The sequence below is a fragment of the Convolutriloba macropyga genome, chromosome 2, assembly GCF_964194025.1.
Source record: "Convolutriloba macropyga chromosome 2, txConMacr16.3, whole genome shotgun sequence".
Classification (NCBI taxonomy): Eukaryota; Metazoa; Xenacoelomorpha; order Acoela; family Convolutidae; genus Convolutriloba; species Convolutriloba macropyga.
Window position 1 is genome coordinate 7,226,243 of NC_134469.1, and position 27,803 is coordinate 7,254,045.

Consider the following 27,803-nt stretch of genomic DNA (forward strand, 5'->3'; position numbering starts at 1 on the left):
AAACGCTTCGTATTGCATGCCCACTCAAAAAATTTTGTTTTTTTTAATCTGTAGTCCCTGTCATCTGAGATGGTCTGATCAATTTTTTTTCTGTCTGAAATGATCTTCATTACCATTTTCGATCATAATGAATATTTCAGTACTAGTATTATGTTATAAGCCGTTGGTGACCCGATTTTTTGTTTACATACCCTACGTGAGTTCAAGAATGTAGCGGCTTCTAATCAAAACGTCCCACACAAAAGTGACGTGTGATCAGATCGTTCAGGACCGAAGTGATCACAAAAAAGAGACTATTGTTGGTTCGAGGCCACCTGTGATCAGACAAAGCCAGGAAGACCAATGTGACTTTGGAAGTCACTTTCAGAAGTTATTTTATCTGGCTATGATGATCTGATCACAGGTGACTTTGAGCCCAAAATTTCTCTGTCGTCACTTTGTTCTGGAACGGTCTGATCAGAAGGCTGCTACAATTTAGATCAGAACCTCCCGGGTTGAATTTCTCCGCCCAAAATGATGTAAGAGTGGGGCTGCAATGGGAGGATTTTTTAGGAAAATGCAGCTCAAAACTCTTACGTCTTTTTGGGCTGCATTGGGCTTCCAAGGGGGGCAAAATGGTGTAAGAGTGAAGGGGTAAAAGACAAATTAAACCCCACTCTTACATCTTTTTTGGTCTGCCAAGGGGGGTAAAATGGTGTAAGAGTGAGGGGGTAAAAGACAAATTAACCTCCACTCTTACATCTTTTTTGGTCTGCCAAGGGGGGTAAGGGGGTAAAAGACAAATTAACCCCCCACTCTTACATCTTTTTTAGTCTGCCAAGGGGGGTAAAACGATGTAAGAGTTGGGGGTAATTTGTCTTTTACCCCCTCACTCTTACACCATTTTACCCCCCTTGGAAGCCCAATGCAGCCCAAAAAGACGTAAGAGTTTTGAGCTGCATTTTCCTAAAAAATCCTCCCATTGCAGCCCCACTCTTACGTCATTTTACCCCCCTTGGCAGCCCAACTCTTACATCATTTTACCCCCCCCCCCTGGCAGCCCAACTCTTACATCATTTTATCCCCTCAAACCACCTTACATTTCTTAGCCCCCATACCAGAAGACTGCCAGTCTTGAACCCACAACCTCTGTACCCTCAGCTGCGTCGCCTTATCCTCCAGACGATCGATGCTTGTCCAACTCTTGACGGTCTATATATATAAATAATAATTGTTAGAATTGCCCCATCACAACAAATTACCCCCTCACTCTTACATCGTTTTACCCCCCTTGGCAGCCCAACTCTTACATCATTTTACCCCTTCTGAACAAATTACCCCCTCACTCTTACACCATTTTACCCCCCTTGGCAGCCCAACTCTTACCTCATTTTACACCCTCTGGACAAATTACCCCCTCACTCTTACACAATTTTACCCCCCTTGGCAGCCCAATTCTTAAATCTTTTTACCCCCTCTGAACAAATTACCCCCTCACTTTTACACCATTTTACCCCCCTTGGCAGCCCAACTCTTACCTCATTTTACCCCCTCTGGACAAATTACCCCCTCACTCTTACACAATTTTACCCCCCTTGACAGCCCAATTCTTACATCATTTTACCCCCTCTGAACAAATTACCCCCTCACTCTTACACCATTTTACCCCCCTTGGCAGCCCAACTCTTACCTCATTTTACCCCCTCTGGACAAATTTACCCCCTCACTCTTACACCATTTTACCCCACTTGGCAGCCCAACTCTTACATCATTTTACCCCCTCTGAACAAATTACCCCCTCACTCTTACACCATTTTACGCCACTTGGCAGCCCAACTGTTACATCATTCTACCCCCTCTGAACCAATTACCCCCTCACTCTTACACCATTTTACCCCCCTTGGCAGCCCAACTCTTACATCATTTTACCCCCTCTGAAAAAATTACCCCCTCACTCTTACACCATTTTACGCCCCTTGGCAGCCCAACTCTTACCTCATTTTACCCCCTCTGGACAAATTACCCCCTCACTCTTACACAATTTTACGCCCCTTGACAGCCCAACTCTTACCTCATTTTACCCCCTCTGGACAAATAACCCCCTCACTCTTACACCATTTTACCCCCCTTGGCAGCCCAACTCTTACATCATTTTACCCCCTCTGAACAAATTACCCCCTCACTCTTACACCATTTTACGCCCCTTGGCAGCCTAACTCTTACCTCATTTTAACCCTCTGAACAAATTACCCCCTCACTCTTACACCATTTTACCCCCCTTGGCAGCCCAACTCTTACCTCATTTTACCCCCTCTGGACAAATTTACCCCCTCACTCTTACACCATTGTACCCCCCTTGGCAGCCCAACTCTTACATTATTTTATCCCCTCTGGACAAATTACCTCTCACTCTTACACCATTTTACCCCCCTTGGCAGCCCAATTCTTACATCAATCTACCACCTCTGAACCAATTACCCCCTCACTCTTACACCATTTTACCCCCCTTGGCAGCCCAACTCTTACATCATTTTACCCCCTCTGAAAAAATTACCCCCTCACTCTTACACCATTTTACGCCCCTTGGCAGCCCAACACTTACCTCATTTTACCCCCTCTGGACAAATTACCCCCTCCTTCTTACACAATTTTACGCCCCTTGGCAGCCCAACTCTTACCTCATTTTACCCCCTTTGGACAAATTACCCCCTCACTCTTACACCAATTTACCCCCCTTGGCAGCCCAACTCTTACATCATTTTACCCCCTCTGAACAAATTACCCCCTCACTCTTACACCATTTTACGCCCCTTGGCAGCCCAACTCTTACCTCATTTTACCCCTCTGAACAAATTACCCCCTCACTCTTACACCATTTTACCCCCCTTGGCCGCCCAATTCTTACATCATTCTACCCCCTCTGAACCAATTACCCCCTCACTCTTACACCATTTTACCCCCCTTGGCAGCCCAACTCTTACATCATTTTACCCCCTCTGAACAAATTACCTCTCACTCTTACACCATTTTACCCCCCTTGGCAGCCCAACTCTTACCTCATTTTACCCCCTCTGGACAAATTACCCCCTCTTTCTTACACAATTTTACGCCCCTTGGCAGCCCAACTCTTACCTCATTTTACCCCCTCTGGACAAATTACCCCCTCACTCTTACACCATTTTACCCCCCTTGGCAGCCCAACTCTTACATCATTTTACCCCCTCTGAACAAATTACCCCCTCACTCTTACACCATTTTACGCCCCTTGGCAGCCCAACTCTTACCTCATTTTACCCCCTCTGAACAAATTACCCCCTCACTCTCAAACCATTTTACCCCCCTTGGCAGCCCAACTCTTACCTCATTTTACCCCCTCTGGACAAATTACCCCCTCACTCTTACACAATTTTACCCCCCTTGGCCGCCCAATTCTTACATCATTCTACCCCCTCTGAACCAATTACCCCCTCACTCTTACACCATTTTAACCCCCTTGGCAGCCCAACTCTTACATCATTTTACCCCCTTTGAACAAATTACCCCCTCACTTTTACACCATTTTACCCCCCTTGGCAGCCCAACTCTTACGTCATCTTACCCCCTCTGGACAAATTACCCCCCCACTCTTACACAATTTTACGCCCCTTGGCAGCCCAACTCTTACCTCATTTTACCCCCTCTGGACAAATTACCCCCTCACTCTTACACCATTTTACCCCCCTTGGCAGCCCAACTCTTACATCATTTTACCCCCTCTGAACAAATTACCCCCTCACTCTTACACCATTTTACGCGCCTTGGCAGCCCAACTCTTACCTCATTTTACCCCCTCTGCACAAATTACCCCCTCACTCTTACACCATTTTACCCCCCTTGGCAGCCCAACTCTTACCTCATTTTAACCCCTCTGGACAAATTACCCCCTCACTCTTGCACAATTTTACCCCCCTTGGCAGCCCAATTCTTACATCATTCTACCCCCTCTGAACCAATTACCCCCTCACTCCTACACCATTTTACCCCCTTGGCAGCCCAACTCTTACATCATTTTACCCCCTCTGGACAAATTACCCCCTCACTCTTACACAATTTTACCCCCCTTGGCAACCCAATTCTTACATCTTTCAACCCCCTCTGAACCAATTACCCCCTCACTCTTACACCATTTTACCCCCCTTGTTAGCCCAACTCTTACATCATTTTACCCCCCCCCCCCCCCCGGCAGACCAACTCTTACATCATTTTACCCCCTCAAACCACCTTATATTTTTAGCCCCCATACCAGAAGACTGGCAGTCTTGATTCCACAACCTCTGTACCCTCAGCTGCGTCGCCTTATCCTCCAGACCATCGATGCTTGTCCGACTCTTGACGGTCTATATATATAAATAATAATTGTTAAAATTGCCCCATCACAACAAATTACCCCCTCACTCTTACATCGTTTTACCCCCCTTGGCAGCCCAACTCTTACACCATTTTACCCCCCTTGGCAGCCCAACTCTTACATCATTTTACCCCCTCTGAACAAATTACCCCCTCACTCTTACACCATTTTACCCCCTTGGCAGCCCAACTCTTACCTCATTTTACCCCCTCTGGACAAATTACCCCCTCACTCTTACACAATTTTACCCCCCTTGGCAGCCCAATTCTTAAATCATTTTACCCCCTCTGAACAAATTACCCCCTCACTCTTACACAATTTTACCCCCCTTGGCAGCCCAATTCTTACATCATTTTACCCCCTCTGAACAAATTAACCCCTCACTCTTACACCATTTTACCCCCCTTGGCAGCCCAACTCTTACATCATTTTACCCCCTCTGAACAAATTACCCCCTCACTCTTACAGCATTTTACCCCCTTTGGCAGCCCAACTCTTACCTCATTTTACCCTCTGGACAAATTACCTCTCACTCTTACACCATTTTACCCCCCTTGGCAGCCCAACTCTTACCTCACTTTACCCCCTCTGAAAAAATTACCCCCTCACTCTTACACCATTTTACCCCCCTTGGCAGCCCAACTCTTACCTCATTTTACCCCTTCTGGACAAATTACCCCCTCACTCTTACACAATTTTACCCCCCTTGGCAGCCCAATTCTTACATCATTCTACCCCCTCTGAACCAATTACCCCCTCACTCTTACACCATTTTAACCCCCCTTGGCAGCCCAACTCTTACATCATTTTACCCCTCTGAACAAATTACCCCCTCACTCTTACACCATTTTACGCCACTTGGCAGCCCAACTCTTACCTCATTTTACCCCCTCACTCTTACACCATTTTACCCCACATTGCAGCCCACTCTTACAAGGCAATTTCAGTCAGGGGGTAATTCCTTAAAACTCCTCCCATTGCAGCCCATTGCAGCCCACTCTTACATGGCAATTTCAGTCATGGGGGGTAACTCCTTAAAAGTCCTCCCATTGCAGCCCATTGCAGCCCACTCTTACATGACAATTTCAGTCATGGAGGGTAATTCCTGAAAACTCCTCCCATTGCAGCCCATTGCAGCCCACTCTTACATGGCAATTTCAGTCAGGGGGGTAATTCCTTAAAAGTCCTCCCATTGCAGCCCATTGCAGCCAACTCTTACATGGCAATTTCAGTCATGGGGGCTAGTTCCTGAAAACTCCTCCCATTGCAGCCCATTGCAGCCCACTCTTACATGGCAATTTCAGTCAGGGGGGGAATTCCTGAAAAGTCCTCACATTGCAGCCCATTGCAGCCCACTCTTACATTGAAATTTCAGTCATGGGGGTAATTCCTTAAAAGTCCTCCCATTGCAGCCCATTGCAGCCCACTCTTACATGGCAATTTCAGTCATGGGGGGTAATTCCTTAAAAGTCCTCCCATTGCAGCCCATTGCAGCCAACTCTTACATGGCAATTTCAGTCATGGGGGGTAATTCCTGAAAACTCCTCCCATTGCAGCCCATTGCAGCCCACTCTTACATGGCAATTTCAGTCAGGGGGGGGGGGGGAATTCCTGAAAAGTCCTCACATTGCAGCCCATTGCAGCCCACTCTTACATTGCAATTTCAGTCATGGGGGGTAATTCCTTAAAAGTCCTCCCATTGCAGCCCATTGCAGCCCACTCTTACATGGCAATTTCAGTCAGGGGGGTAATTCCTTGAATTTCCTCCCATTGCAGCCCAACTCTTACATCATTTCACCCCCTCTGAACAAATTACCCCCACACTCTTACATCAATTTACCCCCCCTAGACAAATTACCCCCCATTCTTACATCAAAATGGGAGGATTTTAGGGAGGACATTCGACCCGGGATGGGAATTTATAAAATGTAATGGAATGATACTCCTCTTATAAAGTTATACAAGCAACCGCTTAGTAGTGCAGAAACATGCATTATTTTCATCAAAAATGGCAAAAATTCAAGAAATTTGTTAGCCGGGAAGGCAACGCCAAAATAAGCACGGTTAGTTTTAGTTTTTTTTACTCTGTTTCATACATGGAAAATGGGAGATATGGCTCTATTCTGATCGAATGTACTGTGTTTTATTTTGTTTTAAATTGCAGACAAGGACGAGAGGATCCTGTTGGCGTGAACTCAATTGGCACTCCAGATCAGAACAAAAGGTTGGAATGCCTTTTTAAAAATTTTTCGCACATGTTAAACGTTTTTCAACTGTATCAGATCTTCAAAGGGGTTTTATAATTTCCGGAAATCTTGTATTCTTATCCGGATGATCTTAGAAACCTGCATTCTTATCGCGAACAAACTGAAAACTAATTTTTTGACAGTTATATTACTTTTATGAATATAATATTTAATGTTAAAGTTTTAATCAGGCGAAGCATTATCTGTTAAGTGATTGTGTGTGAGTTTTGTTAGAAATTTGTTTGACAATGAATGGAAAAAAATCATTGATCCTCAGAGGCACTACTTAAGCGTTTGCTCCCCGACCCTCTAAAAAGTAAGGAAAAAAGTGTTACTGTTTATTTGGGGAGGAAATATAGACTCAACTGTTTTTTTGCTCAGTCAATTTTTGTGCCGATTGATATATTCATCGTAGAGAATTGTGAGTGGTCGCAATGAAAAACTTCTGAAACGTAGAATTCAAATTAATTTGTTTTGATTTTTGCTTTTTCCGAGGAGCTACGCAGGTTTAAAGAAATGTGAACGGGAGCCTGACTTGCGTTGTTTTGTTCACATTTTTCGTAATTTTTGCTTAAGTTTTGATCAGTTGTTGCTAAATTTTGATAAAAATTGTTAACGACGGTCTCATTGATTTTACTTTTTAATATACAACAGATGTGACGAATAATTTGAGCAAACTGTTTTGGCAAAATTTGCAGCTACATTTTTGATAATTCCTCATTTGTTCCTTTTTTTCTATAAAAAACGGCATCAATGAGCCACCTTGTTGCACTTTGTCTAATTTGACCGGTGGCACAGACATCAAATCTGGTGAACCAATTCTCTTTCAATCAGACATGGCCTATTTTTATCTCCGGTTAATGAGAAAGTTTTCGGGAAATAATTTTTTTGTGGTCTTTCGCTAATTTAAACCGATATTTATTTTAAAAAATGAGCTCTTTATTTTTTGTTATTTAAAAATTTCCGTTTGCCAAAAACCCTATTACGCATTCATTTTTCAAAAATGAATTTTTTAACATCCTTGCTGCGAATGCAAGATCAGTTTTAGTCTCATCGTTGATTTTTCAATAAGAGAGGATTCTGATGGTAATTTGGTTCTGTCATTTTTTGTAAGTTTTTTTGCATTTCCTTCATCCCAATTCAAACAATGTCTGTTTTCATTTAAAGGTTCTCATAAAAACAGTTTTTTTACTTTCCAGTACGGTCAAATGAACTAATATTGTGTTTTATGTGTAAAATTCACGGTTTTTATGGCTCCGACAAATTGTTTTCTCAAATTTTTACTTATCTCCTTTGTTTTGCCAGCATGCAATGCTCTCTTTGCAGTGTTATGACTAAATATAATTCAGACAATTTTCAATTTGGTTTTGAGGGAGGTATTAAAAAGATTATCTAACGCTTTTCGTCGACACAATGCTTTGTTGCTGAAAAACTCAATAAGTATCCACGATTCATCATTTATCTTGGATATGTGGATATGTTAAAATTTTGGCCAAATGGGCTATTTTGGTAACACTTTTGGGTCACTTTTTTGTTTGAATGGCAAATCAGCAGGAGCAGGACAAGTTTTGGTTCAGTTCTAAAGTTTCATAGATAAAAAACTCTTCGAACTGTAATGGGGCCCTGTATATTTATTCTTTAATTTTGCCTTATTGTTGTCTATGTTAGTTACAGACCAAAAAGCTCTCAAATCAAACCACAATTGTTGACAGATCAATATTACGTGTAAACGGAGGCTAACGAACATATCTCAAAAAACACATGGTTTTTTGGCTTCAACACCCTTCGCATAGAATTGCTCTTGAAAATTTGGGTTCTGCCTGTATTCAGCGTTAATGTGTATTCTTTCGACATAGTCTCAGTGATGACATGCATTATTGTTTTCCTAAGCAGTAAAAATATAATGTATTTCCAGTTTCTAATTGAAGCTTACTTTGAAAGCTTCAAAGAATATTAATGGTAATTTGAGATTTCCCAATTTCAACCTCACTGCTGCTACTTCTCAGCGTAGTTTCAGCAAAAAGTCAGATTCTTTTTCCAGTGAATTTTAATGCAGTTTTCGTTGCTGTTTTTTTATTTGAAGAATTGTTTTTATCGTTGATACTACAAGTTTTCAAAGATTTTGTATTCACTTTTCGGCATTTTCTGTGCGGTTCTCATTTGCTGTCTTGTCGTGCTATCACATTTTTGACAATTTGCACAACAAAACAAAGGCGCTGAAGTAGGGCGAAATTGAATGTTGTCAAAATTTTTAGTGAATAGATTTATATCTTATGGGCTTCGACAACGCTTCCTCGCAAAGTTGGAGTGTTTTTTTTTATTTTTGCCTAAGTTTGCTTTTGTTTGTAGTTAGAAAAACATTCCGAATAACAACAGGTCTCAATGATTGTTTGTGAAGGTATTAGCAAAGCCATTGAATGATTTCAGTTGATAGCTAATACGTGTCCTGACATGAATAAAATTGTTATCAAAGGTGTAAACGTATTTTCTAAATTTTCCTTTTTTGTCTACGTGGTAATTATTCTTAGTAAAGACAGGCGGCATAAAAGACAATTTTTCTGATGAAAAGCACCCCATTTGGTTTCGCATATTTTTTATCTGATGCTATTTTGACTTTTTCATTAATTTTTTATTTAGAGAAAAATAGTAGAGATTGAGTAATTGTCATAAGTAATGCTTGTAGTTTTTATTTGATATTGTTGATTGTCTTGTCTCTTACTCTCCTGAACGGCAGTTTTCATTGGCCCTATAATAATTGATTGTTTGATTTGAATGATGGTTTGAGCCTAAAGCGATTATTCAAAACGATACAACAATTATTTTCGAACAAAAAGTGATTTTTTGAAAGTTCCTAATTTGGTGGACAATTAAGTCAAGAATTTGGTTGAGCGGGGTTGGAACATTATATTCGAACGCACTCCACCGAGCCTCGTTGTTAGTATACACAGAGTTGCTAGTATATACCGATGGCCTTTGTCTGCCTAAATGAGTTTCATTCAGACCTATTGTATTCATAATCACTCAATCCGAAAGGTTTTAGAAAAATGATGATTAGACCGAAATCAAAACTCCGACTCCAAACTAAAAAACCAAAATAGTTAGTCCGCAAAATTTTTTTCTAAAAGAAACAGACTTCATGGTCGAGCTCGTTACGTGGCTAGTCTTCAAAATTTGGCTATAACTATGACCAGAGATGAAAGTATAGCTGTTACTAAAAACATTAAAATTGTTAGTGCATCAATTTTAACATTTTTGATGGTGTCAAAGACTACAGTGTTTCAATGCAAAATCACACCAGACTATGGAAACACAAAAACTCATTAATAGCATTTCTGCTAATGAATAGCATCAATATTAGAACCAAGATCAGCCAAATGAAACAAAATTTAATTCAAATTATTTCATAATTAGAGGAAGCACAATTAAATTCATACGTTGCAAAACCATCAAGAAAAATGAGCACAAAAAATTAACATTTTAATCTGTAATCAAATGGTGCGAGTAGTAAATATAGGGAGCACTAGGAAAGGGGGGGTTATCATGCGATATAATACATGGGATAATAGGGAGTGGGTAATCCTTCGATATAATACATGGGATAATAGGGAGTGGGTTATCATTCGATATAATACATGGGATAATAGGGAGTGGGTTATCCTTCGATATAATACATGGGATAATAGGGAGTGGGTTATCATTTGATATAATACATGGGATAATAGGGAGTGGGTTATCCTTCGATATAATACATGGGATAATAGGGAATGGGTTATCCTTCGATTTAATATATTGGATAATAGGGAGTTGGTTATCCTTCGATATAATACATGGGATTATATTGAGTGCGTTATCATTTGATATAATACATGGGATAATAGGGAGTGGGTTATCCTTCGATATAAAACCTGGGATAATAGGGAGTGGGTTATCATGCGATATAATACATGGGATAATAGGGAGTGGGTCATCCTTCGATATAATACATGGGATAATAGGGAGTGGGTTATCATTTGATATAATACATGGGATAATAGGGAGTGGGTTATCCTTCGATATAATACATGGGATAATAAGGAGTGGGTTATCATTTGATATAATACATGGGATAATAGGGAGTGGGTTATCCTTCGATATAATATATTGGATAATAGGGAGTGGGTTATCCTTCGATATAATACATGGGATAATGGGGAGTGCGTTATCCTTCGATATAATACATGGGATAATAGGGAGTGGGTTATCATGCGATATAAAACATGGGATAATAGGGATTGGGTTATCCTTCGATATAATACATGGGATAATAGGGAGTGGGTTATCATTTGATATAATACATGGGATAATAGGGAATGGGTTATCCTTCGATATAATACACCGGATAATAGGGAGCGGGTTCTCATTTGATATAATACATGGGATAATAGGGAGTTGGTTATCCTTCGAAATAATATATTGGATAATAGGGAGTGGGTTATCCTTCGATAAAACACATGGGATAATAGGGAGTGGGTTATCCTTCGATATAGTATATGGGATAATAGGGAGTGGGTTATCCTTCGATATAATACATGGGACAATAGGGAGTGGGTAATCCTTCGATATAGTACATGGGATACTAGGGAGTGGGTTATCCTTTGAGGTGATACATGTAAAAACGTTTCAATTGCTTGCTTCCGATTTTATTCTCTCTTAATACATGGGATAATAGGGCAAAACTGTTACATGTACAACCGCTATTTGCTACAGTCTGGCCACTGGAGTTACAAAACGCTTAATGCATGCATAATAGGGTTTAATTTTTCCATTGGGATAATAGGTTATAGAATTAACCTGTTAAAAGGGTGAGAATTTTATCTGTTAAAAGGGTCAAAAATTGAATGGTGATAGTTGGGTCTAAAAATGCATGCGGATAGCTGGGTAAAGTTTTGATATGGATATAGTTGGGTATAGATTTCAAAGTATGCAAGCTGGTATTGGGGTGAAATTTGAATCAGGATAGTAGTTTAAAGTGTTGCATGGGATAGGAGGGTATAATTTTGCCTTGGGGATAATAGGCTATATAACTGAATATCAGCAAACGGATTATAGAGTGAAGATTTGAATCAGTATAGTAGGGTATTGCGTTGCGTGGAGATAATACGGTTTAGACTTCATAATCTGCAAGTGGGTATTAGGGTGAAGATTGGAAACAGGATAGTAGGGTCGAGTGTTGCATGGGGAGCATAGGGTTTGGTTTTGCCAAGAGTATAATAGGGCAAAAGTTTGAATATCTCAATGCGGTAACAGTGTGAAGATTTGAATCGGGAAAATAGGATATAGTCTTGCTTGTGGGTAATAGGGTATAGTTTTGCAATGGATATAGTAGTGTATAGTTTTGTATGGGGATAAAAAGATATGCATTACAATATCTGCATGCGGGAAAAGAGATCAGAAGTTGAATTAAGATATTTTTGGTATTGTGTTTCATGGGAAAGTATGTTAGGTTTTTGCCTGGGGGATAATAGGCTATATATTTTTATATCTGCAAACGAATTATATAGTGAAGATTTGAATCAGTATAGTAGGGTAGTGTTGCATGGAGATAATAGGGTATGGATTTCATAATCCACAAATGGGTATTAGGGCGAAAATTGGAAACAGGATAGTACGGTCGAGTATTGCATGGGATCATAGGTATAGGTGGGCAATGAGTATAATAGGGCAAAAGTTTGAATATCTCAATGCGGTAACAGTGTGAAGATTCGAATCGGGAAAATTGGATATAGTCTTGCTTGGGGTTAATAGGGTATAGTTTTTCAATGGAGATAGTAGTGTATAGTTTTGTATGGGGATAAAAAGGTATGCATTACAATATCTGCATGCGGGAAAAATATCAGAATTTGAATTAAGATAGTTTTGTATTGTGTTTCATGGGAAAGTGTGTTATATTTTTGCCGTGGGGATAATAGGATATAGATTGAGTATCTGCAATCGGGTAATAGCGTGAAACTTTGAATCAGGATAATAGGATACAGAATTGCATGGGTGGAATAGATCGTAGATTCGCATGGTGGTAATAGGATATAGTTTTGCCGTAGAGATATGAGGATGTAGATTTGAGTATCTGCAAACGGTTAATAGGGTGATGCTTTGAATCAAGATAGTAGGGATAGAATTGCATGGGTGTAGTAGGGTGAAGATTCGCATGGACGTAGTTGGTTATAGTTTTGCTATAGAGATACTAGGGTGTAGATTCGAGTATCTGCAAACGGTTTATAGGGTGAAGATTTGAATCAAGATTGTGGGGTTCAGTAATGCATGGAAAATAACAACGTATTGTTTTTCCCTTGGGATAATAGGTTATAGATTTTAAATTCTACAATCGAGTATTGAGTTGGAGATTTATGAAAGGGGATAATAGGGTATAAATCCCTTGATAATAATGAGGAATAGCTTTTGCACGAGGATGTTAGATAATAGCGGCTACATATACACCGCTAAAGCTACAGTTTGTCTATTGGAAATATAAATCATTTTCAGCGTCTGGATGATTCTGTGTATTTTTGCCCTGGGGATAGTGGGGTATGAATCTGAACATCTGCAAAAAGAATAATAAGTTGAAGTTTGATTCGGGATATTTGAAAAACTCTATACGGGTAAAAGGGTAAGTATTTGAAAAGATATAGTAGACGTAGTATGGCACTAAGAAAAGAGGGCATAGCATTTTCACGGTTATGGTGGGGTACAGGATTAAACGTCTGCAGAGCAATAGGGTGAAAAATTGGTGTGTCATATTTGTGTGAAATGTTGCATGGAGTTAAAAGGGTATAGTGTAGATGGGGTTTTAGAGTTTAGTTTTGCAATAGGGATGCTAGTATACAGAATTAATTTTTTGCATGCGAGTCATGGGTTTGAAGTTTGAAAGGGATTATTATGCTACAGTATGGCATGGGATAAAAATGAATATATTACTACATACAACTTACTGCATGCTACTTAATAGATTCTACTTAAAAGATACTAAATACTACATACTACTTACTACATACTACTCACTAAAAACTATTGGCTACAAACTACTTACTACAAGCTTCTTGCCCCCTACTGCTTACTGGTTACTGCTCACTACATACCACTTACTTAATACTATTACTACTTACTACATAATACATGCTACTTACTACATTCTACTTACTTTTACTAAATATTACATACTACTTACTATCTAATACTTACAATTTCTTTTTCCTTACATCCTACTTACCGCTTAGTAATTACTAATTTACTTCATACTACCTACTACTTAACTACTTACTATTTACTATTTATAACACACTACTTACTGCATAAAACCTGACAAAAACTATTTACTAAAACTACTTATTACTTACAGCATGGTACCTACCACTGACTAATTAATTCCTACCAAACACAAGTTACTACGTAATACTTACTACTGAACACATACTACTTACTATGTACTTCTTTCTTCATAGTACATACTACTTTCTACATACTACAAACTACTTACCACAAAACTGTTTACCACCTCCTAGTTATTACTTACTACAAATTATTTACTGTTTATAACAGAATATCTACTAAATACTTCTTACTCTATACTACTTAAAACATACTAGTCACAACATACTAATTATATACTACATACCATATAATACATACTACTTACCACAAACTAAATACCACTTACTAATTAATACGTACTAAGTACTGCTTACTACATACAACATACTACTTAACTACTAACTAATTACAACATACTACAACTACTGTACACTATTTAAAACAAACTAGTTACTTCTTTCTAAATAATACTGAATTTGTACTACTTACTTCTAATTATATACTACTTACTACATACTAAATACTGCTTACTGCATACCACTGACAACTTACTAATTACTTGTTACTAAATACATACTGCTCCCTAAGTACTTCGTTCTTCATGGTACATACTAACCGCATACTACTTTCTACAAACTACACACTACTTACCATAAAAAGATTGCTAGTTACTACTACCTACTAGTTGATTCTTACTACACTACAAAAACTTACAAATATTACAGTTCACCTACTAAATACTACTTAATGTATACTAGTCAATACATAATAGCCGCAAAATACTATTTTCTAAATGCTACATACCATATACTACATGCTACGTACCACAAATTACATACTACTTGCTACATACCACTTACTACTTATTAGTTATTACTTACTAAATACTGCCTATTACATTGTACTTACTATATACTACCTACTACCTAACTAGTTACTAATTACAACATACTATATTTACTGCATACTACTTATTACATACTAATTACTTCATACTAAAAACTGCTTAATATGAACTACTTACTACTAAATGTATACTACTTACTTCGAAATACATACTAATTACTATATGCTCTTTACTACACACTGCATACTAATTACCATATACTAATTACAACCCACTTAATAGATCTTGCAACATAATACTTACTACACTACATACAACTTACTTCATACTACTTAGTAAGTACTAAGTAAGCAAAAGTTAGTAGGTGGTATGCAGTATGTAGTAAGTAATGAAAAGTATGTAGTAAGAAGTAAGTAGAAATTGATACATAAAATGAAGTAAGTAGTATGTAGTGAATAGTCTGCATCAAGAAGTAAGTATTATGAAGTAGGTACTAGTGCTTACTAGGTATACATAGTGTTTTCTACAAACTACTAATTACGTACTGCTTAACCTTACTACATAAGAATAACTAAAAAGTACTTACTACTCACTAATTACTGCGTACTAAAAACTACCTACTATATACTAGTTACTTCTTGATGCAAACCTACCACCTAGTTACTACCTACCACCTACTTCTCACCACTTCCTACCTACTACAAAATACTTACTACTTTTCACATACTACTTACTACATACTAACTTTTGCTTACTACTTAATAGACTAATACGAATACCTAATACAACCATCAGCATGATGCTAACTACTTTCTACAGTGTTACAAAATACTACTTACTTCATAATACTTACCACCTAGAACGTACTACTTTAAACTTACTAATTGCAACTTACTACTTACTGTGTTCTACCGACTACTTTATTCCTATGACTATTTTGTTCCTACTACTACTTAGTGCTTAGTTCTTACCACTTGTTTTTATTACCTACATTTACCTACTTAATAGTCACTACTTACAATTAATTCTTAGTATTTGCTACACACTCTTTACTATTTAGTACTTACTACTTTATACTCACTTTTTACTAGTATTACTTAATTACTTTATACCTACATTTTTATAATTATTACTACTAATAAGTTTTCAAAAATTTTGTTCGTGTATTTGATTTCAATATCGTTTTATCTTTACTCTTTTTTCATTTTTAGCACTTCGGAGTCATCTGCACTTCTTGTACTTTTTTCAAATAAGGTTTACTAAACAACAACTGGGAGTCATGCGAAATAGTTCTTTCATTTGCGAAATCAAACATAAAGAACCTCTACAGGTTTCCTTTTCCACTCAGAACTTATCCATTAGGGTCATCACTGGTCTGCAATACCGCATTTTATATTTACTAATTTGAAAGTTCTCTTTTAATAATCAGAAGATTAGTTTGAAAATTAAACAATGGTGTTCTTGTAGAGTTCAATCAGTCCTCAAGAATCATTTGTTTACCACTTTATGCTCTTTTTGTAAAAGATGCGGTCAAAAGCATTATTATTATTAAAAACTGTTTGGGAGGTGAAAAATAACTGCAAAAAGTAATATGATTTCACCACTTTGGTTAAAATAAATATAGTAGAAATATTTTATCAACGTTCAGTTGCACTCGTTTAAATATGAGAAATTCAACTTGCATCGATAGTGGAAACTAATACAAGTGTGGTCACCTTGGATCTCTTGCATAAGTGTTTCAACAAAGGAAATGGAATCTGAAGATTGTTTAAGTGATAAAAATTAAAATTGGTGAAAGTTTCCTCAATTTTTGTTTTCAAAGTGTACCTATGAGAATAACCGACGTTATGAGAATAACTGAAGTTATGAGAAAAACTAAAGTTAAAAAACGGTTAGATGGCAAAAGCTAACACAAAATTGCTTGCAAAGGCCCATTTATAGTCAAATAACACTACTCGTTTCTTTTGCTGACAGATTCTTCGAAACTAAAAAAACAAGATTTTTATGGTTTTCGACTTCCTCGAGAACTATATTTTAACTTCATATTATCAATTCACACAACGAATTCCTTTAGAAACTATAAATTAAACTGATTTTATTTGCGGGGGTAGAAAAACTCTCAACTTGCAATTGTGTTCTTTCTACTCGACGGACTGTCTTCCCTGTAAAAAAACACTGATCTTTGCTGGACAAAATAACAATTAATGAGCTCAAAGTTTCAGTAGATTACTGTCCTTAAGAATGCTTTTTTTTGTTCTTTTTTGACATAAACTCAATTGAAGAATTATTCACTTGTGTCTATCGTGTTCGAACTTGTTGTTTTCGAGTACGAATTTTGTCAAAACGTATTACATCTGAATCATATGGCTTGTTGTTTAGTAAATGAAAGGGAAGTCTATTAACAGTCTGAACAAGACGAGTTCAAGTTTGAGTTTGAGTTTGTGTTCTAAAAATAGCCCTTAGGTAATGTTTCCATCAGAATGTAGAAAGCGTCCTACCTAGACGTTTTACATGTAGTTAAAAAATACTATCTTCAACGTGAGTCTACCTATGCAATACCAATAGATAGATTCTTCACATTAGACGCCCAGACTTCTGGTACTGCGCAAAAGTTTTTACTGGATTTATAGCCTTCAGGCATTTGTCGAGTATACAAACAGTATTCTCAACAGTGTGTTAATTTTCCGTATAAACTTATAAAACCTTGTGCTTCAAAATGGAGTAAAGGTAAGTCCATGACATATGTGGGCTACAATCCTAACATATAGGGAATAATTGCCAAAAACTTTTCATCCGCCCGCATGATCGAACATGTTTGGGGAAAAAGAGCCAAAAAGTGTCATCGGGTGCACTGGTTTGTTACTACTAGTGACCTCTGTTCACACCATTCCATGCCCCGATAACCTTTGAAATTATCAGCCAAGACTGAAGAGATTTATGTTCACACATTTCATTGCTAGAAATGTTTGTTAATTCAAAGTACTCATGATGTAATCTTTAGTTAGGTCCGTCCCACGCTGGAGTAAATTCTGATTAGATTGAATTCAAATCTTTGTAAATCCGACTTTTTTGACAGAAAATATACAGCATTGGTTTTCCGTTTGAAAGATGATTTTTGATTTATCAAACTTTTAATTTGCCATAATCGTTTAACATATGCAAACTTGGTCTATTACGTTCAATAGTGCGGGCAATTTAATGTATAATGGTCAGACAATCTTCCGTGTGTGTCTCAATAAAACCTTTGTGCCAAACAACTATGATCAATCTTCCGTGTGTGTCTCAATAAAACTTTTGTAAACTTGAAAAATCTGATCCAGGCTTAAAAAACCGAAATGGCCACATCAGATAGGGGACAGAAAAAACATGCCATCTAATATCCCGAGTCGGATTCGGATGTTAATCTTGCAAGATTCTTGAAAGATCTTGCAAGATTAACATCCTTTTGCAAGAATCTTGCAAGATTAACATCCGAATCCGACTCGGGATATTAGATGGCATGTTTTTTCTGTCCCCTATCTAATGTGGCCATTTCGTTTTTTTACACCCGGATCAGATTTTTCAAGTTTACAAAAGTTTTCTTGAGACACACACGGAAATTTGATCATAGTTTGTTTGACCATCATAAGTTAAATTGCCCGCACCACGGAACGTAATAGACCAAGTTTGCATACGTTAAACGATTATTGCAAATTAAAAGTTTGATAAATCAAAAATCATCTTTCATACGGAAAACCAACGCTGTATATTTTCTGTCAAAAAAATTCGGATTTAAAAAGATTTGGATTCAATCTAACCAGAATTTACTCCAGCGTGGGACGGACCTAACTAAAGATTACATCATGAGTACTTTGAATTTACAAACATTTCTAGCAATGAAATGTCTGAACATAAATCTCTTCAGTCCTGGCCGATTATTTCCAAGGTTATCGGGGCAATGAACGGTGTGACCAGAGGTCACTAGTAGTAACAAACCAGTGCACCCGATGACACTTTTTGGCTCTTTTTCCCCAAACATGTTCGATCATGCGGGCGGATGAAAAGTTTTTGGCAATTATTCCCTATATGTTAGGATTGTTGCCCCAATATGTAATGGACTTACCTTTACTCCATTTTGAAGCACAAGGTTTTACAAGTTTATACGGAAAATTAACACACTGTTGAGAATACTGTTTGTATACTCGACAAATGCCTGAGGGCTATAAATCCAGTGAAAACTTTTGCGCAGTACCAGAAGTCTGGGCGTCTAATGTGAATAATTTATCTATTGGTATTGCATATGCAGACTCACTTTGAAGATAATATTTTTTAACTACATGTAAAACGTCTAGGTAGGACGCTTTCTACATTCTGATGGAAACATTACATATGGTCTATTTTTAGAACACAAACTCAAACTCAAACTTGAACTCGTCTTGTTCAGACTGTTAATAGACTTCCCTTTCATTTACTAAACAACAAGCCATAAAATTCAGACGTATTAAGTTTTGACAAAATTCGTACTCGAAAACAACAAGTTCGAACACGATAGAGACAAGTGAATAATTCTTCAATTGAGTTTATGTCAAAAAAGAACAAAAAAAGCATTCTTAAGGACAGTAATCTACTGAAACTTTGAGCTCATTAATTGTTATTTTGTCCAGCAAGGATCAGTGTTTTTTTTACAGGGAAGACAGTCCGTTGAGTAGAAAGAACACAATTGCAAGTTGAGAGTTTTTCTACCCCCGCAAAAAAAATCAGGTTAATTTATAGTTTTTAAAGGAATTCCTTGTGTGAATTGATGCTATGAAGTTAAAATAAAGTTCTCGAGGAAGTCGAAAACCAGAAAAATCTTGTTTTTTAGTTTCGAAGAATCTGTCAGCAAAAGAAACGAGTAGTGTTATTTGACTATAAATGGGCCTTTGCAAGCAATTTTGTGTTAGCTTTGCCATCTAACCGTTTTTTAACTTTAGTTTTTCTCATAACTTCAGTTATTCTCATAACGTCGGTTATTCTCATAGGTACACTTTGACACCAAAATCGAGGAAACTTTCACCAATTTTAATTTTTATCACTTAAACAATCTTTAGATTCCATTTTCGTTGTTGATACACTTATGCAAGAGATCAAAGGTGACCAGATTTGTGTTAGTTTCCACTATCGATACAGGTTTAATTTCTCATATTTAAACGAGTACAACTGAATGTTGATTAAATATTTCTACTATATTTATTTTATCCGAAGTGGTGAAATTATATTACTTTTTGCAGTTAGTTTTCACCTCACAAACAGTTTTTAATAATAATAATGCTTTTGACCACATCTTTTACAAAAGAGCTTAAAAAGGTAAACAAATGATTCTTGAGGACTGATTGAACTCTACAAGAACACCATTGTTTAATTTTCAAACTAATCTTCTGATTATTCTAAGAGAATTTTCAAATTAGTAAATATAAAATGCCATATTGCTGACCAGTGATTACCCTAATGGATAAGTTCTGAGCGGAAAAGGAAACCTGTAGAGGCTCTTTATGTTTGATTTCGCCAATGAAAGAACTATTTCGCATGACTCCCAGTTGTTGTTTAGTAAATCTTGTTTGAAAAAAGTACAAGAAGTGCAGATGACTCCGATGTGCTAAATATGAAAAAAGAATAAAGATAAAACGATATTGAAATCAAATACACGAACAAAATTTTCGAAAACTTAGTAGTAGTAGTAATTGTAAAAATGTAGGTATAAAGTAATTAAGTAATACTAGTAAAAAGTGAGTAAAAAGTAGTAAGTACTAAATAGTAAAGAGTGTGTAGTAAATACTAAGAATTAATTGTAAGTAGTGACTATTAAGTAGGTAAATGTAGGTAATAAAAAACAAGTGGTAAGAACTAAGCACTAAGTAGTAGTAGGAACAAAATAGTCATAGGAATAAAGCAGTCGGTAGAACACAGTAAGTAGTAAGTTGCAATTAGTAAGTTTAAAGTAGTACGTTCTAGGTGGTAAGTATTATGAAGTAAGTAGTATTTTGTAACACTGTAGAAAGTAGTTAGCATTATGTTGATGGTTGTATTAGGTATTCGTATCAGTCTATTAAGTAGTAAGCAAAAGTTAGTATGTAGTAAGTAGTATGTGAAAAGTAGTAAGTATTTTGTAGTAGGTAGGAAGTGGTGAGTAGTAGGTGGTAGGTAGTATGTAGTAAGTAATGAAAAGTATTTAGTAAGCAGTAAGTAGAAAGTAAAATATAAAATGAAGTAAGTAATATATAGTGAACAGTTTGCATCAAGAAGTAACTAGTATATAGTAGGTAGTTTTTAGTACGCAGTAATTAGTGAGTAGTAAGTACTTTTTAGTTATTCTTATGTAGTAAGGGTAAGCAGTACGTAATTAGTAGTTTGTAGAAAGCACTATGTATACCTCGTAAGCACTAGTACCTACTTCAAAATACTTACTTCTTGATGCAGACTATTCACTACATACTACTTACTTCATTTTATGTATCAATTTCTACCTAATTCTTACTACATACTTTTCATTACTTACTACATACTGCATACCACCTACTAACTTTTGCTTACTTAGTACTTACTAAGTAGTATGAAGTAAGTTGTATGTAGTGTAGTAAGTATTATGTTGCAAGATCTATTAAGTAGGTTGTAATTAGTATATGGTAATTAGTATGCAGTGTGTAGTAAAGAGAATGTAGTAATTAGTATGTATTTCGAAGTAAGTAGTATACATTTAGTAGTAAGTAATTCATATTTAGCAGTTTTTAGTATGAAGTAATTAGTATGTAATAAGTAGTATGCAGTAAATACAGTATGTTGTAATTAGTAACTAGTTAGGTAGTAGGTAGTATATAGTAAGTACAATGTAATAGGCAGTATTTATTAAGTAATAACCAGTAAGTAGTAAGTGGTATGTAGTAAGTAGTATGTAATTTGTGGTAGATAGCTTGTAGTATATGGTATGTAGCATTTAGAAAATAGTATTTTGCGGCTATTATGCATTACCTAGTATACATTAAGTAGTATTTAGTAGGTAGTTTGTAATAATTAGTAAGTTTTTGTAGTGTTGTAAGAAGCAACTACCAGGTAGTAGTAACTAGTAATCTTTTTGTGGTAAGTAGTGTGTAGTTTGTAGAAAGTAGTATGTGGTTGTATGTAGTAAGCAGTACTTAGCACGTAGTATTTAGTAAATGGTATTTAGTTTGTGGTAAGTAGTATGTATTATATGGTATGTAGTGTATAATTAGTATGTTGTGACTAGTATGTATTAAGTAGTATAGAGTAAAAAATTTTTAGTAGATATTCTGTTATAAATAGTAAATAATTTGTAGTAAGTAATAACTAGGAGGTGGTAAACAGTTTTGTGGTAAATAGTTTGTAGTATGTAGAAAGTAGTATGTACTATGAAAAAAGAAGTACGTAGTAAGTAGTATGTGTTCAGTAGTAAGTATTACGTAGTAACTTGTATTTGGTAGGAATTAATTAGTCAGTGGTAGGTATCATGCTGTAAGTAGTAAGTAGTTTTAGTAAATAGTTTTTATCAGGTTTTATGCAGTAAGTAGTGTGTTATAAATAGTAAGTAGTTAAGTAGTAGATAGTATAAATTAAATTAGTAATTACTAAGCGGTAAGTAGGATGTAAGGAAAAATAAATTGTAAGTATTAGATAGTAAGTAGTATGTAATAGTTAGTAAAAGTAAGTAGAATGTAGTAAGTAGCATGTATTATGTATTAAGTAGTAATAGTATGTAGTAAGTGGTATGTAGTGAGTAGTAACCAGCAAGCAGTAGGGGGCAAGTAGCTTGTAGTAAGTAGTTTGTAGCCAGTAGTTTTTAGTGAGTAGTATGTAGTAGGTAGTATGTAGTATTTAGTATCTTTTAAATAGAATCTATTAAGTAGCCTGCAGTAAGTTGTATGTAGTAATATATTCCTTTTTATCCCATGCCATACTGTAGCATAATAATCCCTTTCAAACTTCAAACCCATGACTCGCATGCAAAAAATTAATTCTGTATACTAGCATCCCTATTGCAAAACTAAACTCTAAAACCCCATCTACACTATACCCTTTTAACTCCATGCAACATTTCACACAAATATGACACACCAATTTTTCACCCTATTGCTCTGCAGACGTTTAATCCTGTACCCCACCATAACCGTGAAAATGCTATGCCCTCTTTTCTTAGTGCCATACTACGTCTACTATATCTTTTCAAATACTTACCCTTTTACCCGTATAGAGTTTTTCAAATATCCCGAATCAAACTTCAACTTATTATTCTTTTTGCAGATGTTCAGATTCATACCCCACTATCCCCAGGGCAAAAATACACAGAATCATCCAGACGCTGAAAATGATTTATATTTCCAATAGACAAACTGTAGCTTTAGCGGTGTATATGTAGCCGCTATTATCTAACATCCTCGTGCAAAAGCTATTCCTCATTATTATCAAGGGATTTATACCCTATTATCCCCTTTCATAAATCTCCAACTCAATACTCGATTGCAGAATTTAAAATCTATAACCTATTATCCCAAGGAAAAAACATTACGTTGTTACATTACGCTACTGAACCCCACAATCTTGATTCAAATCTTCACCCTATAAACCGTTTGCAGACTATCCTGTTTCCAATTTTCGCCCTAATACCCATTTGTGGATTATGAAATCCATACCCTATTATCTCCATGCAACACTACCCTACTATACTGATTCAAATCTTCACTATATAATTCGTTTGCAGATATAAAAATATATAGCCTATTATCCCCCAGGCAAAAACCTAACATACTTTCCCATGAAACACAATACCAAAAATATCTTAATTCAATTTCTGATCTCTCTTCTCGCATGCAGATATTGTAATGCATATCTTTTTGTCCCCATACAAAACTATACACTACTATCTCCATTGCAAAACTATACCCTATTACCCCCAAGCAAGACTATATCCTATTTTCCCGATTCAAATCTTCACACTGTTACCGCATTGAGATATTCAAACTTTTGCCCTATTATACTCTTGGCAAAACTATACCCTATGCTCCCCATGCAATACTCGACCCTACTATCCTGTTTCCAATCTTCACCCTAATACCCACTTGCAGATTATGAAATCTAAACCGTATTATCTCCACGCAACGCAATACCCTACTATACTGATTCAAATCTTCACTCTATAATCCGTTTGCTGATATTCATTTATATAGCCTATTATCCCCAAGGCAAAATTATACCCTCTTATCCCATGCAACACTTTAAACTACTATTCTGATTCAAATTTCACCCCAATACCAGCTGGCATACTTTGAAATCTATACCCTACTATATCCATATCAAAACTCTACCCAGTTATCCGCATGAATTTTTAGACCCTACTATCACCATTCAATTTTTGACCCTTTTAAAAGATAAAATTCTCACCCTTTTAACAGGTTAATTCTATAACCTATTTTCCCAATGGAAAAATTAAACCCTATTATACCATGCATTAAGCGTTTTTTTAACTCCAGTGGCCAGACTGTAGCAAGTAGCGGTTGTACATGTAACGGTTTTGCCCTATTATCCCATGTATTAAGAAAGAATAAAATCGGAAGCAAGCAAGTGAATTGTTTTACATGTATCACCGCTAAGGATAACCCACTCCCTAGTATCCCATGTACTATATCGAAGGATTACCCACTCCCTATTGTCCCATGTATTATATCGAAGGATAACGCACTCCCTATTATCCCATATATTATATCGAAGGATAAACCACTCCCTATTATCCCATGTATTATATCAAATGCAAACCCACTCCCTATTATCCCATGTATTATATCGAAGGATAACCCACTCCCTATTATCCCATGTATTATATCGAAGGATAACCCACTCCCTATTATCCCATGTATTATATCGCATGATAACCCACTCCCTATTATCCCATGTATTATATCGAAGGATAACCCACTACCTATTATCCCATGTATTATATCAAATGATAACCCACTCCCTATTATCCCATGTATTATATCGAAGGATAACCCACTCCCTATTATCCCATGTATTATATCGCATGATAACCCCCCCCCCCCTCTTTCCTAGTGCTCCCTATATTTACTACTGGTGCGCGCAAAACGTTTTTGCTGTTGACGGCTAACAAGCTAACAAAAGGGAGATTAAGATGGCAGAACTTACAATTTTAGTGACACTTCTTAGTAAGAGATCGGGGTATGAGTTGTCAAAATCATTATCAAATAACCACATCTTTTAAATACAACAAGCTAAGCATTATTAACTAACAGAAAAGCCCCAAACTCAAACTGCTATTCAATGATTTGAACGACAGAATTTTTCCTCTGTCGCTAAAATCTAGCTGCAAACAGGTTCAAACATTTAAACAGATATGTAATTTTTCACTTTATAAAGCAGTTTTTATTCATTTATGTACCTAAATTGTTCCAACGTCAAAAAATCAACCCTTCTCCGATGTTAATTGTTATCACAGTCCTGAATACCATCCTGCATTGTTATCACAGTCCTTAAACCTAATTTAAGTTATGTGCCATTGTAATTCAAAAACCACATCATAATGCAGTTATGAAAAACTGCAAACGGTTTTTCAAAAATTGAGAAACAGCAGCTAAAAGAATCAGATAAAAGAATCAGCTCGCAAACAAAAAGAATTTATCGAAATCAAAAACATGTTCTTCGTGATACTTTAAAAGAAGTACCATAAAATACAGCAAAAAAGTATTAGTTTAAGCCTTCAGACACCTGCAATTAATGAAACCACATCTTTCAGAAAAAGATCTGAAACAATCCAATTTCTTCGAACGATAAAAACAGACACAATGAAAACGGACAAAAAAGAAAACAAAAAAATCTTTGTCTGACAAATATAATTATTTTTTGTGCACTAAACAGAACGTTTGATACCAAAATGAACAAAATCGAACGAAGCGAACAATAATTGTATAGTTTGTATAGTTTACTTTTGGGAACAATTTTAAGTTCAGTATATTTCTCAAAGTTTGATTTTTTTAAAAAACAAAGTTACTCAACTATTGTCTGAGGGTATAAACTTCTTAATCGGCAAAAAAATTGCGGCTAAAAATAAAAATTAGTGGCACAAAATAAAAAGTATTTGGCTGATATCATTGTGTTGGTTGTCTTTTAAATCTATTTTCAAACTGCAAAACTTACCATACAAATAAGAAAAAATTCTCAAGAAATTTCAGACAGTTCACTGTTGTTTCCATTCCCACAGTTACATTTTTTGCTGACGAGCACGTCTAAATTGTTACTGACTAGAAAACGTGTCAGGTATTAGAACCTCATTTTGCATCTGTTGCAAAATTAGTACAAATTTTAATTTTGAACATTGCGTCAGTACAAATTCACTTCTTAAATTTTTATTTAAAAAAATGTAATTCTTTTAAAAAAAACCTCTGTCAATTTTGTCAGCAAGATAGCAAAAAAGTTTTGATTAAAAGGTTGTAAACAGTTTTTTAAATTTCTCATGCTGTGAGAACTTGACCAAAAAATTTTCTAAGTTGCTTGTTTTGACCGCTGTTCAGGCATTTGCTCAGCTGAGTTAAATTAACTTCTAATAGCGGCAGTATTTTATTTAGACAACGACCTTAACAGAGTTATGAATTATGAAAATTAGTTAATTCTTACTATTTTCAGCAATTTTTTAGACAAATTACACTAGGGCTGAAGATGTTTTTGTTTAGAATTGATAAAAACTGAGGCCAATTTTTTTTAAAAAATACCTGTTCTGCCATGACAAACTACCTGTTTCTTGCAAACAGCAATCTGTATTTGGCAAAATGTGTCCATTTAAATATCTTCTAGTCTAAAGAAAGGCCAAATCAACAGACTCGGGCGCAAACAGGCATACAGATTTCAACAAAAAACCAACTTTCAATGTTTACACTTGCCTTCAAAAAATTTGGAACAGATGTCTGGAAAAAATTGTCTGGGAAACATTAACTGCCTTAATCGCGCATCGAGCATATATATATATATATATATATATATATATATATATAATATATATATATATATATATATATATATATATATATATATATATATATATATATATATATATATATATAATATATATATATATAGAGAGAGAGAGAGATAGATAGATAGATAGATAGATAGATAGATAGATAGATAGATAGATAGATAGATAGATAGATAGATAGATAGATAGATAGATAGATAGATAGATAGATAGATAGATAGATAGATAGATAGATAGATAGATAAGATAGATAGATAGATAGATAGATAGATAGATAGATAGATAGATAGATAGATAGATAGATAGATAGATAGATAGATAGATAGATAGATAGATAGATAGATAGATAGATAGATAGATAGATAGATAGATAGATAGATAGATAGATAGATAGATAGATAGATAGATAGATAGATAGATAGATAGATAGATAGATAGATAGATAGATAGATAGATAGATAGATAGATAGATAGATAGATAGATAGATAGATAGATAGATAGATAGATAGATAGATAGATAGATAGATAGATAGATAGATAGATAGATAGATAGATAGATAGATAGATAGATAGATTAGATAGATAGATAGAATAGATAGATAGATAGATAGATAGATAGATAGATAGATAGATAGATAGATATAGATAGATAGATAGATAGATAGATAGATAAAGTGTTACTGTGAATTTGAGTAAAAGTGTAAGATTTGCGTTCAATGCAATGAATGCGGTGAAAAACAAACTTTTAAGCGGTGAAGGTTTATATATATATATATATATATATATATATATATATATATATATATATATGATAGCATTAGTGATGGCAAAAATAACCATAATCCAGTTGGATATACATTCCTAATAAAACAAATTAAACGGAACAGTTATCAAATTTGACTTCATTGGTCGCGTATCAGTTACAAGACACTAAATTTTTTATCTCACCAATAAAATTGTTGACAGGTGTTCTATGAGACCCTACACGA

At 35.8% G+C, this 27,803-nt stretch overlaps 1 protein-coding gene across 1 annotated transcript in view; it reads left to right on the forward strand.

The window, feature by feature from the left end:
- Positions 1-27,803, forward strand: part of LOC142355357 (uncharacterized) — a 50,749-nt gene that overhangs the window by 20,625 nt on the left and 2,321 nt on the right. The window contains exon 4 of the mRNA XM_075407561.1: positions 6,531-6,590. Coding sequence (XP_075263676.1) covers positions 6,531-6,590 — 60 coding nt within the window. The remainder of the gene's footprint in view (positions 1-6,530; positions 6,591-27,803) is intronic.